At 45.7% G+C, this 15022-nt stretch overlaps 1 protein-coding gene across 1 annotated transcript; it reads right to left on the bottom strand.

Moving 5' to 3' along the window:
- Nucleotides 1-1326: 1326 nt before the first annotated feature.
- LOC101464458 (ovomucoid-like) lies at nucleotides 1327-11839 on the bottom strand. The gene is made up of 4 exons (XM_004566613.4): nucleotides 11673-11839; nucleotides 10912-11012; nucleotides 1552-1661; nucleotides 1327-1464 (listed from the first exon to the last, which is right to left on the bottom strand). Exons 1-4 carry the CDS (start codon nucleotides 11719-11721, stop codon nucleotides 1413-1415), a joined length of 312 nt encoding a protein of 103 aa, XP_004566670.3. The 5' UTR covers nucleotides 11722-11839; the 3' UTR covers nucleotides 1327-1412.
- Between the last annotated feature and the right edge of the window lie 3183 nt (nucleotides 11840-15022).

Genomic DNA, 15022 nt, shown 5'->3' with positions numbered 1-15022 from the left:
CAGTGTTGGTCAAGTTACTTGAAAAAAGTAATCAGTAACTAATTACTGAAGTAACGCGTTACTGCCCATCCCTGTCACCAAATATTACATCCTGTGACATGTACAGACCCCAGTGTGTGCATTCACTGCTGTAGTCTGACTGCAGCTAGAAGACCTCTGAAGTCTCTCTCACGCACCAGCAGAACATGTAGCAGTCTGCCACTGAAGGAAGTACTCGGGGCTTTAGGAGTGACCGCCATGGAGGGGGGAGTATTATCTAACAGGTACGACAGTTCAGCCAACATTCTCTTATTGCTCACTACCACCACTGGGTCAAGAGGGCGTCCCACAACAGGCCTTCAGCTTGTTCCCAGTATGCTGCTGCCCCAGCAGACCACACCATGAAACACGAGTTATGATGCACTTCTTTCTGTGTGCTGTGGTGAGTGGACATCCAAGCCTTCTTGATTCCATAATCTAACACGGCAAAAATGATCAGAATAAAAGGCAGAACGTACAAAACCAATCTGCAGGTTTGCAGTCCGGGCAGCGGTCCCCTGGTGTCTCTGCTGGGAATTTCCACTGTGGACATCTCATCTCACAGAAGGAAAAGGGAAGAACCCTATATAGAAAATAGTACATTTAGTAAGTTTTTAAAACTTTTTTTCTTTAAATTAAAACCTCTTGAGACCCAAAGCTGCCAGTAGCGGGGGCAGAGGGGGTGAACTGTAGCTGAACACTATTGGCATGTGTGGTGTCCACAACAACCTCAGGATCGCCACTAAATGCTCATAGAAACCATTTCATCCAAACTCAGCAAAAACAAGTGAGCTAAACTTACAGCCCAGATTCTATTCAGCTGCAAGACTTCAGACTGCAGTTCAGTTTTTTTACACGGCGCCAAATCACAACAGCAGTCGCCTCAGGGTGCTTTATATTGTAAGGTAGACCTGCAATAATACATGCATTATCTTCTGGCATGCTATAAGAGTGTTTGATATTTGGTATGTCAGAAACACTCGTGTAAAATATTGCTTAGCTGTGACTAAAGAAGAGACCTTGCTCATTTGGCAGGACATACACTTTTCCACCGTTTGTTGTATTGTCTACACATAAGTTGTGATTATATCACAGAAATGTGTGATGATGAAATTACTGTTTCTCATGAACAAATCATTGACTACACCACATTTTGCGTACCTATAATAAATAGTATTATGAGAAAAGTCCAAGTACAGCTTTGTGGGACAGGTTTGAGCCACTTACTGTTATTACTGTTTAAATTAAACCTGTTTGTGATCAGTGCTGTTGTCAGGGTGTTTTTGTGTTAAAGGATTAGACCAGAGACATGCTGCAGAAGGTAACTTTATTGAGAACACAAACACAGGAAATCAATAGGCCCTATCTAACACCCATGAGTGCAACATAGCCATCTAGGAAGCGCATGGCCCCTTTTTCGCCACCTTCACAGTATTCTTCTCTTCTCTGTAGGAGAGAAAAACAAACATAGATTCAGTGTGCGCGTGTGCGTGTGCGTGTGCGTGTGCGCGTGCGTGTGTGTGTGTTACATGCCTGTTCTTCTTGCAGAGAAGACACTCGGTGTCATAGGTTTTTCCATCGCTCCCACATACTGGAGCATACTCCTTGGTGCAGATTCCTCCTTCGTACTTCCCACAGTTGGGCTGGATACAAAAGCAGGCAGTGACAGGATTACTGATTCTTAATTTAATCCCTTCAGCAAGTCTTGGGTTTAACCTCCAGTGCCTGGTAGACCTCTGAACAGACCCACACGGGGGTCACCATTAACAGGTGCTCATTTCTTAACTTCTTAACTGAATCAGGAAAATCTGAATCATCTTTATTTGTTTGTGTACACAAACAAGGAATTGCTCTCTGCATGCAAAGAACAAATGTTTTCAAGTAGCAGTATCTATAGTACACACACACAAACACAGGTGTGTGTGTGTATATATATATTTCAATGCGTTAGTATGGTCAGCTCGTTAACGCGTTAGTTAGCGCAGTGCAGCCCCACGCACGGGGCTCGCTAACGAAGAATTGCCGTGTTAATTCAGTTATGGCGTTGATGTTATTTTAACGCTGACAGCACTAATATATATATATATATATATATATATATAGATAGCAGCTGGATAGCGTAGTGGTTAAACTACACGCCTTTGGAACAGAGGATCGCAAGTTCGATTCCTGCCTGGGGCGTCTGTATCCAGTAAGGGTCCTAAGGCTAGACCCCCTATGCTAAGCAAGCCTACCGCAGACATGAGCGAGACAGATAAATATGAAGGCATGCCGGCTCGGACGTCGCCCGGATCAACAAGGTCCGCGTCAGGTGTTGAGGAACCAGGGCACCCTGACGAAAAGTGGGCTACTGGAACAAGAAGGCATCGGTGGGCAAGGGACGAAAACAGGGCGTTGTTGGAATGCTACTACGCAAGTAACCCCGGCGGAAGGGGCTACATGAATAGGATGAGGGACCTATGGATTCTTCGATACCCAACATCCACAATGACGGCGAAACAACTAGTAGCTCAGTGTTCCAACATTCGAAAGAAGGGACTGCTCTCACAGCTAGAGATTGACGAGGTACAACACAAATGCTACGGCAAGGAGGAGTCAGGACGCCAGGTCAGGGGGGAGATATCATCACCCCCACCCGAGATTGGGTACATAGCCCCAAGTGCGATAGGAGAAGGATCGTTGAGTGCGAGAGGAACTGACCTGAAAAATAGGATCATGGCCAAGCTTGAAACCTGGATCCCCCGTAGCCGGTTACCAAGATTACGTGAAGTACCCTCAGAAGGTCTGCTAGATGATGTTAATGCAGCACTACGGGCAATACCTACAACCACGATTACCGACACTAACAAGCTGATCTACAATACGGCAGCAGTGATCAGTGAGATGCTTGGCTACAAGTTGAACAGCCACAAGGGGCAGTACCCTCCATGGAGAAGGAGGCTAGAGGGCAAGATCAAAGTAGCACGGAGGGAGTTGCAGAAAGGTGCGACAAATAAGGTGCCTAAGAAATACAGCAAGCTGTCCATACCTGAGGCCTTGGAAACTGCCAAGCAAAGACTCACAGCCTTGGCCAGCCGCTTGAGGAGGTACACCAGAGAGATAGAAGGCAGGAGAATAAACCAGCTGTTCTCCACAGAACCAGCAAAGGTGTACTCTCAGTGGCAAGGGAACAATAAGAGAACAGCACCACCAAGGCTGGAGACGGAGCAATACTGGAAGAGCATATGGGAGAGGGATGCAACCCATAACGGCAATGCTCAGTGGCTAGAGGATCTGAGGGCAGACCACAGCGACCTCCCTGAACAGGGTCCAGTAACCATCACAGTGGCAGATATCCAAGAAAGGGTCTCCAGTATGAAGAGTTGGACAGCACCAGGGCCCGACATGGTTCACGCCTACTGGCTGAAGAAGCTGACTGCACTCCACGAGCGTCTGGCAGCACAAATGAACCAGCTGCTAGTTAACGAAAGACACCCAGAATGGCTAACTGAAGGCCGGACGGTCCTGATCCCCAAGGACCCCAAGAAGGGACCGGTCCCCTCCAACTACCGACCAATAACCTGCCTCAGTACTACATGGAAGCTCCTGTCAGGCATCATATCGGCTAAGATGAACAGGCACATGGGTCAATACATGAGCGGGACACAGAAAGGAATTGGCAAGAATACCAGAGGTGCAAAACACCAGCTACTGGTAGACAGAACAATCAGCCGAGACTGCAAGACCAGACTGACCAACCTGTGCACTGCCTGGATTGATTACAAGAAGGCCTATGACTCAATGCCCCACAGCTGGATACTGGAATGCCTAGAATTGTACAAGATCAATGGGACCCTAAGAGCCTTCATCAGGAACTCAATGGGGATGTGGCGTACAACACTAGAGGCCAACTCCAAGCCCATAGCACAAGTTACCATCAAGTGCGGGATCTACCAAGGAGATGCTCTGTCCCCACTGCTGTTCTGCATAGGCCTGAACCCCCTCAGTGAGATCATTAACAAGACTGGCTACGGATACCGACTACGGAACGGAGCAGTTGTCAGCCACCTCCTGTACATGGATGACATCAAGCTGTATGCCAAGAGTGAACGAGACATCGATTCACTGATCCACACTACCAGGCTATACAGCAATGACATTGGAATGTCGTTCGGACTGGAGAAGTGTAGTCGGATGGTAACAAAGAGAGGGAAGGTAGTCAGAACTGAGGGGATTGAACTACCAGAAGGCAACATTGCAGACATAGAGGACAGTTACAAGTACCTGGGGATCCCGCAGGCAAATGGGAACCATGAAGAGGCCGCTAGAAAGGCTGCAACCACCAAGTACCTGCAGAGGGTCAGGCAAGTCCTGAGGAGTCAGCTGAATGGTAAGAACAAGATCCGGGCCATCAACACGTACGCCCTGCCCGTGATCAGGTACCCTGCTGGGGTAATAGGCTGGCCAAAGGAGGAGATAGAAGCCACTGACATAAAGACAAGAAAGCTCCTGACCATGCATGGAGGGTTTCACCCCAAGTCCAGCACCCTGAGGCTGTACGCTAAGCGGAAGGAAGGGGGCCGGGGACTGGTGAGTGTCAGCACCACAGTCCAGGATGAGACAAGGAACATCCAAGAATACATTGGGAAAATGGCCCCAACTGACCGAGTGCTCAGTGAATACCTCAGGCAGCAGAAACCCAAGAAAGAGGAGGGAGACGAGGAACCATCATGGAAGGACAGGCCCCTGCACGGTATGTACCACCGGCAGATAGAGGAGGTGGCTGATATCCAGAAATCCTACCAGTGGCTGGACAAAGCTGGACTGAAAGACAGCACAGAGGCACTAATCATGGCAGCACAAGAACAAGCTCTGAGTACAAGATCCATAGAGGCTGGGGTCTATCACACCAGGCAAGACCCCAGGTGCAGGCTGTGTAAAGATGCCCCAGAAACAATCCAGCACATAACAGCAGGGTGCAAGATGCTAGCAGGCAAGGCATACATGGAACGCCATAACCAAGTGGCCGGCATAGTGTACAGGAACATCTGTGCCGAGTATAACCTGGAAGTCCCGAGGTCAAAATGGGAGATGCCCCCAAGGGTGGTGGAGAATGACCGAGCTAAGATCCTGTGGGACTTCCAGATACAGACGGACAAAATGGTGGTGGCTAACCAACCGGACATAGTGGTGGTAGACAAACAGAAGAAGACGGCCGTAGTGATCGATGTAGCGGTTCCGAATGACAGCAATATCAGGAAGAAGGAACACGAGAAGCTGGAGAAATACCAAGGGCTCAGAGAAGAGCTCGAGAGGATGTGGAGGGTGAAGGTAACGGTGGTCCCCGTGGTAATCGGAGCACTAGGTGCGGTGACTCCCAAGCTAGGCGAGTGGCTCCAGCAGATCCCGGGAACAACATCGGAGATCTCTGTCCAGAAGAGCGCAGTCCTGGGAACAGCTAAGATACTGCGCAGGACCCTCAAGCTCCCAGGCCTCTGGTAGAGGACCCGAGCTTGAAGGATAAACCGCCCGCAGGGGCGTGCTGGGTGTTTTTTTTATATATATATATATATATATATATATATATATATATATATATATATATATATATATGTATATATTCACACACACATATATTGGCAAGAATACCAGAGGCACAAAACACCAGCTACTGGCAGACCGAGCAGTCAGCTGAGACTGCAACACTAGGCTGACCAACCTGTGCAAGAAGGCCTATGACTCAGTGCCCCACAGCTGGATCCTGGAATGCCGAGAACTGTACAAGATCAACAGGACCCTGAGAGCCTTCATCAGGTGCTCAATGGGGATGTGGCGTACAACACTAGCCCATAGCACAAGTCACCATCAAGTACCTCCTGCACAATCCAGTTTCTCTGTCCTGTCTTTGTTTATCGTACAGTTAGTATTGTATAGTTAGTAAATAGTACCTTTTAATCCCTTAATTTTACCGAATTTACCAATTTAGCATGTTATTTATTTGTAATTCCTAGTTTTATATCTCTTGGAGATCATTAACAAGACTGGCTACGCAGTTGTCAGCAACCACCTCCTGTTCATGGATGACATCAAGCTGTATGCTAAGAGTGAGAGGGAAGGTAGTCAGAACTGAGGGGATCGAACTACCAGAAGGCAACATTGCAGACATAGAGGACAGCTACAGGTACCTGGGGATAGGGATGGGTATCGAAACACGGTTCTTGTTGAGAACCTGTTCCCACTGTTTCAGTTCCTTGGAATCGTTTGCCATTTTTGCAAACGATTCCCTTATCGATTCCAGTCGCCCCGAATGACGTCACCACGTTGCGGAGCGTCATTTACCTGACAGGAAACACGGCGCCTAAGCTCAACGCTCAAAAGTTTGGTTAGACTTTACGAGAACAGATGACATCAGGGCAACTTGCAATACTTGCAAAGTAGATGTTTCATTTAAGGGAGGAAACACTACGAATATGCAAAAGCATTTGCTCACAAAACACGCGATGACCTTAAATGAATGTCGTGTTTTTAATTCGCTCCGGACTCGTGAATCTCAACCCAGCAGCAGCGATAACGTTTGCACGTCCTCTCCCGTTAATGCAGCAGGTAAATAATCAACTAACAGTGCATATTATGTTAGCGCGATCTGCCTTATTACAAAACCTGCCATTACTGTGCATTTAGTGACCATGATGAGACAGACAGACAGAGTCTGGCTCAGATGCTGGCAGCTCTCGCTGCAGTCTACCGGTAGCGTCTCCTTTCAGGCCAGGACAGACGAATGTCACCAGCCTAGAGGGAAGCGAGCCGGCGTCAGGAACAGGCTGAGAGCTCGTGCACACCGCACACCTCTGCCTAGCATCCTGCTCGCCAACGTCCAGTCACTGGAGAACAAGCTTGACGACCTCAGGGCCAGGATAAAGTTCCAGAGAGACATTCGGGACTGCAATCTCCTCTGCTTCACCGAGACATGGCTGAACCCAGCGGTGCCGGACCACGCCATCCAGCCGGCCGAGTTCTTCTCGGTTCACCGCATGGACAGGACACGGGACTCGGGGAAGTCAAGGGGAGGCGGCGTGTGTTTAATGGTGAACAACAACTGGTGCAACAGTGCGAACGTTGTTCCTCTCACACGCTCCTGCACACCAAATCTGGAACTACTGTCCATCATGTGTCGTCCTTTTTATCTACCTCGGGAATTTACATCGGTCATTGTAAGTGCCGTTTATATTCCACCACAAGCGGACACGGTCACCGCCTTATGCGAGCTGCATGAGGCACTCACACAGCACCAGACACAACACCGGGACGCTGCGCTTATTGTGACGGGGGACTTTAATAGCTCCAACCTCAAACGCGCAGCGCCGAACTTTTATCAACACATCACCTGCCCCACCAGAGGTGAAAGGACACTGGACCACTGCTACACTACGGTCAAGGACGGCTACAAGGCACAATCCCGCCCCCCGTTTGGCAAATCTGATCTCGCCGCCATCTTCCTCGTGCCAAAATACAAACAAAGGCTGAAACAGGAAGTTCCGGTTCAGAGGAAGGTCGCGCGCTGGACGGATCAATCGGTGGCCGCGTTACAGGACGCACTCGATGACGCAGACTGGGGCATGTTCAGAAACAGCTCCGACGATGACGTCAACGTGTTTACGGAAGCGGTTGTGGGATTCATCGGGAAACTAACGGATGATACCGTGGAGACAAAGACTATCACAAAGTTTCCCAACCAGAAGCCGTGGGTGGATAAAACCATCCGCAACGCTCTGAGATCCCGCACCGCTGCCTACAACACGGGACTCATGACGGGGGACATGGACCCGTACAAAGCCGCGTCATATAACGTGCGGAGGGCGGTGAAAGAGGCGAAGCAGCGCTACGGGAGGAAACTAGAGTCACAACTCCAACAGAGTGACTCTAGGAGCCTGTGGCGGGGACTAAGGACAATAACGGACTATAAAGCACCAACAACCGGTATGACGAACGCGGCCGTGACTCTGGCAGACGAGCTGAACACTTTCTATGCTCGCTTCGAGGCTGCAGCTAAGGTCTCCAACAATGCTAGTGCTAGCGGCGCTAACGGCTGCAGACAGGAAGATACTGCCAGCACCGGAAACGTGCTCGTCATCTCCGAGCATGAAGTAAGGAGAGCCTTCAAGAGAGTGAACACCAGAGAGCAGCAGGACCAGACGGCATCCCAGGTCGTATCCTAAGAGACTGCGCATACCAGCTAGTTCCTGTGTTCACTGAGATATTCAACATCTCTTTATCTCAGTCGGTGATCCCCACATGCTTCAAAGAGTCCATCATTGTTCCTGTCCCGAAGAAACCCCACCCTGCTTCTCTCAATGACTATCGCCCTGTAGCCCTCACCTCAGTAGTGATGAAGTGCTTTGAACGCCTGGTCAGAGACTTCATCATTTCTTCACTACCAGACACACTGGACCCACTACAGTTCGCTTACCGTCCAAATCGTTCCACAGACGATGCCATCTCTCATCTCCTCCACACATCACTCACTCACTTGGACACTAGAAGGGGGAATTATGTTAAAATGCTCTTCATAGACTACAGCTCTGCATTTAACACCATAATTCCCTCCACACTCACCACCAAGCTGGAGCATCTGGGACTCAGCTCATCTATGTGTCAGTGGATCTCCAACTTCCTAACTGGCAGACCACAGGCAGTAAGGATGGGCGGACATGTCTCAGCCTCCACCACTCTCAGCACTGGAGCCCCCCAGGGGTGTGTTCTGAGCCCCCTGCTGTACTCTTTGTACACATATGACTGTGTGGCCACTACCAGCTCCACCACCATCATCAAGTTTGCTGACGACACCGTCGTGGTGGGCCTGATCTCTGATAACAACGAGACGGCCTACCTGAAGAAGATTAGGAATCTGGAGAACTGGTGCCAGAGGAACAACCTCCTTCTAAACGTCAGTAAGACAAAGGAGCTGATAGTGGACTTCAGCACTAAGCAGGAGAGGAACTACCAGACCCCCGTCATCAACGAGTGCCCAGTGGAGAGAGTGGACAGCTTCAAATACCTCGGAGTTCACATCACGCAGGACCTGTCATGGTCCTGTCACATCAACACCGTGGTGAAAAAGGCCCGTCAGCGTCTCTACCACCTCAGACGCTTGAGAGACTTCCAACTGCCCTCCAAGGTGCTCAGGAACTTTTACTCGTGCACCATAGAGAGCATCCTGGCGGGAAACATCTTAACCTGGTTCGGGAACAGCACCATGCAGGACAGACGAGCTCTACAGAGGGTTGTGCGGTCAGCTGAGCGCACCATCCGCTCCGAGCTCCCTGACCTGCACTCAATCTACAGCAGGCGGTGCTGGACCAAGGCCAGGAAGATGGTGAAGGACCTCAGCCATCCCAACAACAGACTGTTCTCTCTGCTGAGGTCAGGAAAGCGATTCTGCTCCCTGAAGACCAACACAGAGAGACTGAGGAGGAGCTTCTTCCCGCAGGCAATACGGTCTCTCAATCACACCACCACACAGTACTGACCCACACATATGGTTCTTACACACACACTGGACTTTCTGGACTTTGGTTTCACTTCATCACTTAAATCACTTTAAGCATATTTGCACTGCACAAGACATAATGTGGATCGCACAACACTGGTCACTACATTCTTCATTTCCAGTTAATACTTGTACAGCTGCTGTTATTGTGTATATATTTATTTATATTTCTCATACATTCTTATATAGTTCTATATTGTGTATTTTGTTGTACAGTTATTTTATTTTCAACTTTAATTTATATATTTATCTTTATCTTATTCTTCCCAGTTAAATTTACCCTTCATTCTAATTTGTGTTGTACAGTTATTTTATTTTCAACTTTAATTTATATATTTTATCTTATTCTTTCCCAGTTAAATTTACCCTTCATTCTAATTTGTGTTGTACAGTTATTTCATTTTTAACCTTAATTTATATTTTATTCCTTCCTAGTTAAATTTACCCTTTTTAATTTTTCATATTTATTTCCTATCTTATTCATAGCCTTTTCCTTTTTTGTTTTCTTTAGGTCACGAGCAGTTGTCCAAGCATTTCACTACATATCGTACTGTGTATGACTGTGTACGTGACAAATAAAATTTGAATTTGAATTTGAAGGACATGTCCTGGTCAAAAATGACTCCAAGGTTCCTCACAGTGTTACTGGAGGCCAAGGTAATGCCATCCAGAGGAAGAATCTGGTTAGATACCATATTTCTAAGCTTTTCAGGGCCGAGTACAATAACCTCAGTACAGTTTGTGCTGACCTTTTTGGGTGGTAATATCAGCATGAAGTTCAAAACACAGTTTATGACCAAAAAGAACACCTAAATACTTGCAAATCTCCACAATAACCTCATTCTTTCCTAAATTTCAAAACAGAAAATTAGAGGTCACCTAGAAAGTACAGATATTTGTGTAAAAATAAGAAAAATAAATATTGCCTGTGTCCAGCTCCCAGCAGCGACACTGACCACAGCCAAATGCAACACGCTGAAGAAAAAGTGTTTCTTACAAAACAAAACTGATAAAGGGGTGAATAAAAACCTTGAACTTTGACAAGGATGATCTCAACACTTTTAATAATAATACTGAACCATAACTTTCCCCAATACTGTTTTTCCTTTAAGCTGTTAAAGGTTTCTCAAGAAGAACAGTTCCATGAGGCTCTGAGAAACCAAATACATGTTTAAACTTGATGGTTTGATCTCTGTTAACGGGAAGATCTTGAAAGGGGCGACTCCCGTAAGTAGAAAGGCATCGTAAATAAAGGTAATTAGTTAAAAGAACGTCGTATTCATTTGAAGTGACCATGCCCACTAAGAAGATCCTGGAAAACATTTAAGACGGGAGAAATAAAAATACTGAATAAGACCAACTCGTACCTCTGTGAGATCAACAAGAGCTTCTGATCTTGGTCCTCCAGATGTCCTCAACTTGTGGTTGTTTGGAAACACAGATGCTGTCTCATCCTGGTGGGAAAGGACTGCACAAACATACACACATGTATTATTTGTGTATTTGTATATATGCTTGTGATCGACCCTGTTTTAACCATCACAATTTCATATCCGGTAAGTATGAGGGTAACCAGCAGTTTGTCCATCAGATTATAATCCCGGTAAGCATAATAAGAGGATGTCATCTGAACGTCCTGTTACGTTGCTCCACTCCAGGTCTTTGATGTGTGAATATGAAAAACATGTTTTGGTCTCTGACAACATCAAAGAAACTCTTCCAGTTTAAATATATTCCTGATCATAAAGGACATCAGGTCTTATCTTGTAAACTAAGGTTTGATAATAATCTGCAGTTCACTTGTTAATGTCGTTTCAAGAGAGAAAACTGGAACTAAAAAAATAATCTGTTTATTTCTTCTGACTATCCTTGAATCCTAAAAGCACACAGTGAATGATAATTTAGGCATTTTTGTATTGTTTAATTAATTAATGTACTGAAATGGACTGAATGTCTTTGTTATAATTATTTGTTTTTACAAATTGTAAACATTCTTTTAAATTAGTCTTGCTAACATATTTTACATGCACCTAAAACCTCAGTTAAAAGGAGGAAAAAGTTATTTAAAGAAGAGCCTGAGACAGAAAATGTTCTGAAGATCATCAGTTTGTGCTGTGAATGAACTCACCACAGACAGAAAACAGCAGAACAGCCCAGAACAGCACGGTCAGCTTCATAGCTTCCAGTTTGTAGACGTGTTTCTCTGGCAGCAGGTGTGTGTTTCACATGTTATCCTTATACACACACACTGTGGTCCTGACTGAAGCCGTCCTTTGATTGGCTTCGTTGTAAAGGAAAGGAGACACTCCCACAAGAATACGTCACTGGATAGAAAGAAAACAGCATCCAAAAACTAATATCCAGTTGAAAATGAAGAAGTACAGGGATGTCCACGCCAACAGTTACCCTGTGTTTGGCTTCCTGGAAGGAGGTATTCTTCCAGGTTGGGAAACTTTCAGATTTTGTGGTTTTGCATTTGTGCAAAATAACCCCAACATTTCAGAAAAACAGAATAAAGCTGCTAAAATGGCCCAAACACCTGAACACACACACACACACAGACACACACACACACAGGGAAATGAATAACGTTACGTCGAAACCAAGCACACCATTATTTTTCTTGTGGCGTTACCAATAAGTGTGATGTGTCACATGGCCCTCTTCCTATTGAAGAAACAAAAGTTGTATCCAAGATGGCCGACTTCTAAATGGCCACCATGGTCACCGCCCATCTTGAGGAGTTTGCCCCCTCACATATACTAATGTGCCACAAACAGAACTTTAATATCACCAACCATTCCCATGTTGTTACGCTGTATCCATGGCCCACCCTGTTGTACTACTTTTTACTTGCTCCCTACATGTTTACAGTTTGAGCCTAAACAGCAGCACATGGCCTGCAGTCCTTTTCTTTTATTAATCACCAGAGGATGTTGCATAAAAGAGGCGACCTGTGCCAAAGTCAGGGGTTAAAGGGGACGGTGGTAAATGGACTGATTCTTAAACAGCACTTTTCTACTCTCCCAGAATACTCGCTGTATACAACATGCCTCATTCACACAAGTGCAAACTAATCTACATTCACACACCGATAAACACATCGGAGGGCAACTTGGGGTTGGTATCGTGCCCAAGGATAGGGCTTTGGAGTTGACGTCACGCCGCAATGCATTATGGGAGCGCAGCGCCATTTTCGGGGTCTACGAATCAAACCAAACACACTGTGTTGGAACGACGACTACAAGAAAGATGCTTAAAAGCAGCTCAAAAGAGAACGTACTGTATAGAGATCGATTTCATTCAGAGGTGAAGCAGCGGTACTTGCAGAAATAGCGTGCACTGAAAATGTGGACCCGTATGAAATAGGGCCGTGGAGTAGAAACCCTGAAGACCAACCGCTACTGACGTAGCCTGACATATTCTCGTACCTTATCTGTGGAATCAGCGCGTACAAGTCGTCATTCAAACAAAGGTAAGTCAGCTCGAGTACTGCGAGTGAAATGCGTTTGATTTCCCTGCAAACATTCAGATTAGTGCAGCATAAATTCATTCATGAGGGGAAATTACAGTGAGAACATGTGGAGGCTGTTAGGTGGATAACATAGTGAGTTCAGTGCATTGATGTGACATTGTCCTGAAGGATTGTTATTCTTTATGGTTAAAGAAATTGCACTAATTTATTCATATTTATTATAAATAATCCTAATTAAACATCTTGCTTCCATGTTTGTATCTTGTGTCACTAAAAATACATTTTATTTTAGTTTTATACATTGATTAATGACCTGCAGAATCTCCTTATCATATTAAGGGATTCATAATTGTCACTTTATGCTTTCTCCATCTCTACAGTGATGACATCCTTGCATTACCGGTACATACTTTAGGTTCATTTTCTGCAGGCAGGTTTCTGACAGAACAGACAGATTTACACTATAACATGCAGCGCTCTATAGATGGACACATAAAGAAATGAAAAATGACATGTATGTGCTAACTTTCTAAACACTTTGTTACATTTATGATAAAGTAGATTAAACACATTTGTGTCGGCCTTGGCTCATAGTTCTTGTCTTTAAATGAACTTTGTCTGTGTGTGTTTCAGGTCCTGCACTCTCAAAGACTGAATGAACCAGCATTGCAGCCATGGGTCACTGTGAGCATCACAGGGAAGGTTGAAGCCGCCCACTGCACCTGTAAGGCCGGAGTCGCAGAGACCTGCAGCCATGTCCCTGCTCTTCTGTTTAAAGTAGAAGCAACAGTGTTGATCGTGGCACAAGGACTGTTACAGATGAACCTGCATACTGGGTTTTGCTGGGCAATGTGACCAAGATACAGCCAGAGGTTGGCCATAAGATGGACTTCTCCTCTTCAGCTGCCCAAAAAAAGGCTCTTGATCAAAACCTAAACAGACCATCTGTAGTGACAGGTAAAAGGAGCCGTCCTCAAAACAGAAAAATCCCACCTGCTACTGTGGAGGAGTTGTCACTGCTATTGGATACTTTGCTGGAACACAGTAAAGCTGTGGGTTGTGGGAATGACCCATAATGTTTTATCTAGGGGTCTAGATTTATGCCTGTAGTGCACTGCTGTGTAAATAATTTGCATTTACTGAATATATACTGACTGAGTCCCGCTGTTCAAAAGTTGAATAAAGAAACAAACTAATTTTTGCCTCTTTTTTTTTTATTGAAACCACTTTATAGAACATCACATCAGTTGCAATGATGATGTCATTTATAGTTTACAAATGACAAAATGTTCACACAAAATCATGAGTGTTTACATGACATCACCCACTACTAACATTATTTACTGTATCTTTTGAAAAAATACAGCAATTTTAACAGCACAAGACTTAAGAACATTTAACAGGAGCAGGTTTCATTCTTCTCTGGTTTTATTATCACACTGTTCACCAAACGCAGCAAACCTTCACCATCTTATCCAGAAGGGTCCCCTCTTCACCCTCACATGGAAGAAGTAATCTGATTGGCATGGTGGTCTGTTTGCAGCAGGTCCCTCGTGTAGCGCTGGAAACCAGTCACGATGTTTCATCCATTTCATCGGCTGGTTTGCTGCAATAATGCCAAATAATTAGCAACTCTATAAACAGAAGGTAGTTCTGCAAAATCACTCAGTAGGATGTTTGTTCTAATTTGCTATGAGCTCAGAGCGCATCAAAAATAAAACTAATAGGCTATAAAGATATGAACATATTTAGAACTTACCGGAATGAAAATGTCAGGAGCACCAACAGATATTTGGAGATGGAAGAGAACTGGAGCTCGCCTCACAGCTGCTCTCCAGGCTGGACGCCTTCGTTTGCTAACATCGATACACGAGCTGCCTCGTGTTGCTTCCAGGTTGGGAAAGAATGAAAAGATAAACCATTTTCAAGCTTATTCTCTTGCCGGTCGTGTGATCGAACATTGCAGCCGACCACACAGCAAATACGAACCGTGGCTGTTGTGT

The sequence above is a fragment of the Maylandia zebra genome, linkage group LG2 (assembly GCF_041146795.1).
Source record: "Maylandia zebra isolate NMK-2024a linkage group LG2, Mzebra_GT3a, whole genome shotgun sequence".
Classification (NCBI taxonomy): Eukaryota; Metazoa; Chordata; class Actinopteri; order Cichliformes; family Cichlidae; genus Maylandia; species Maylandia zebra.
Note: the sequence above shows the minus strand (reverse complement) of the source record. Positions and strands in the feature narration are given on the sequence as shown.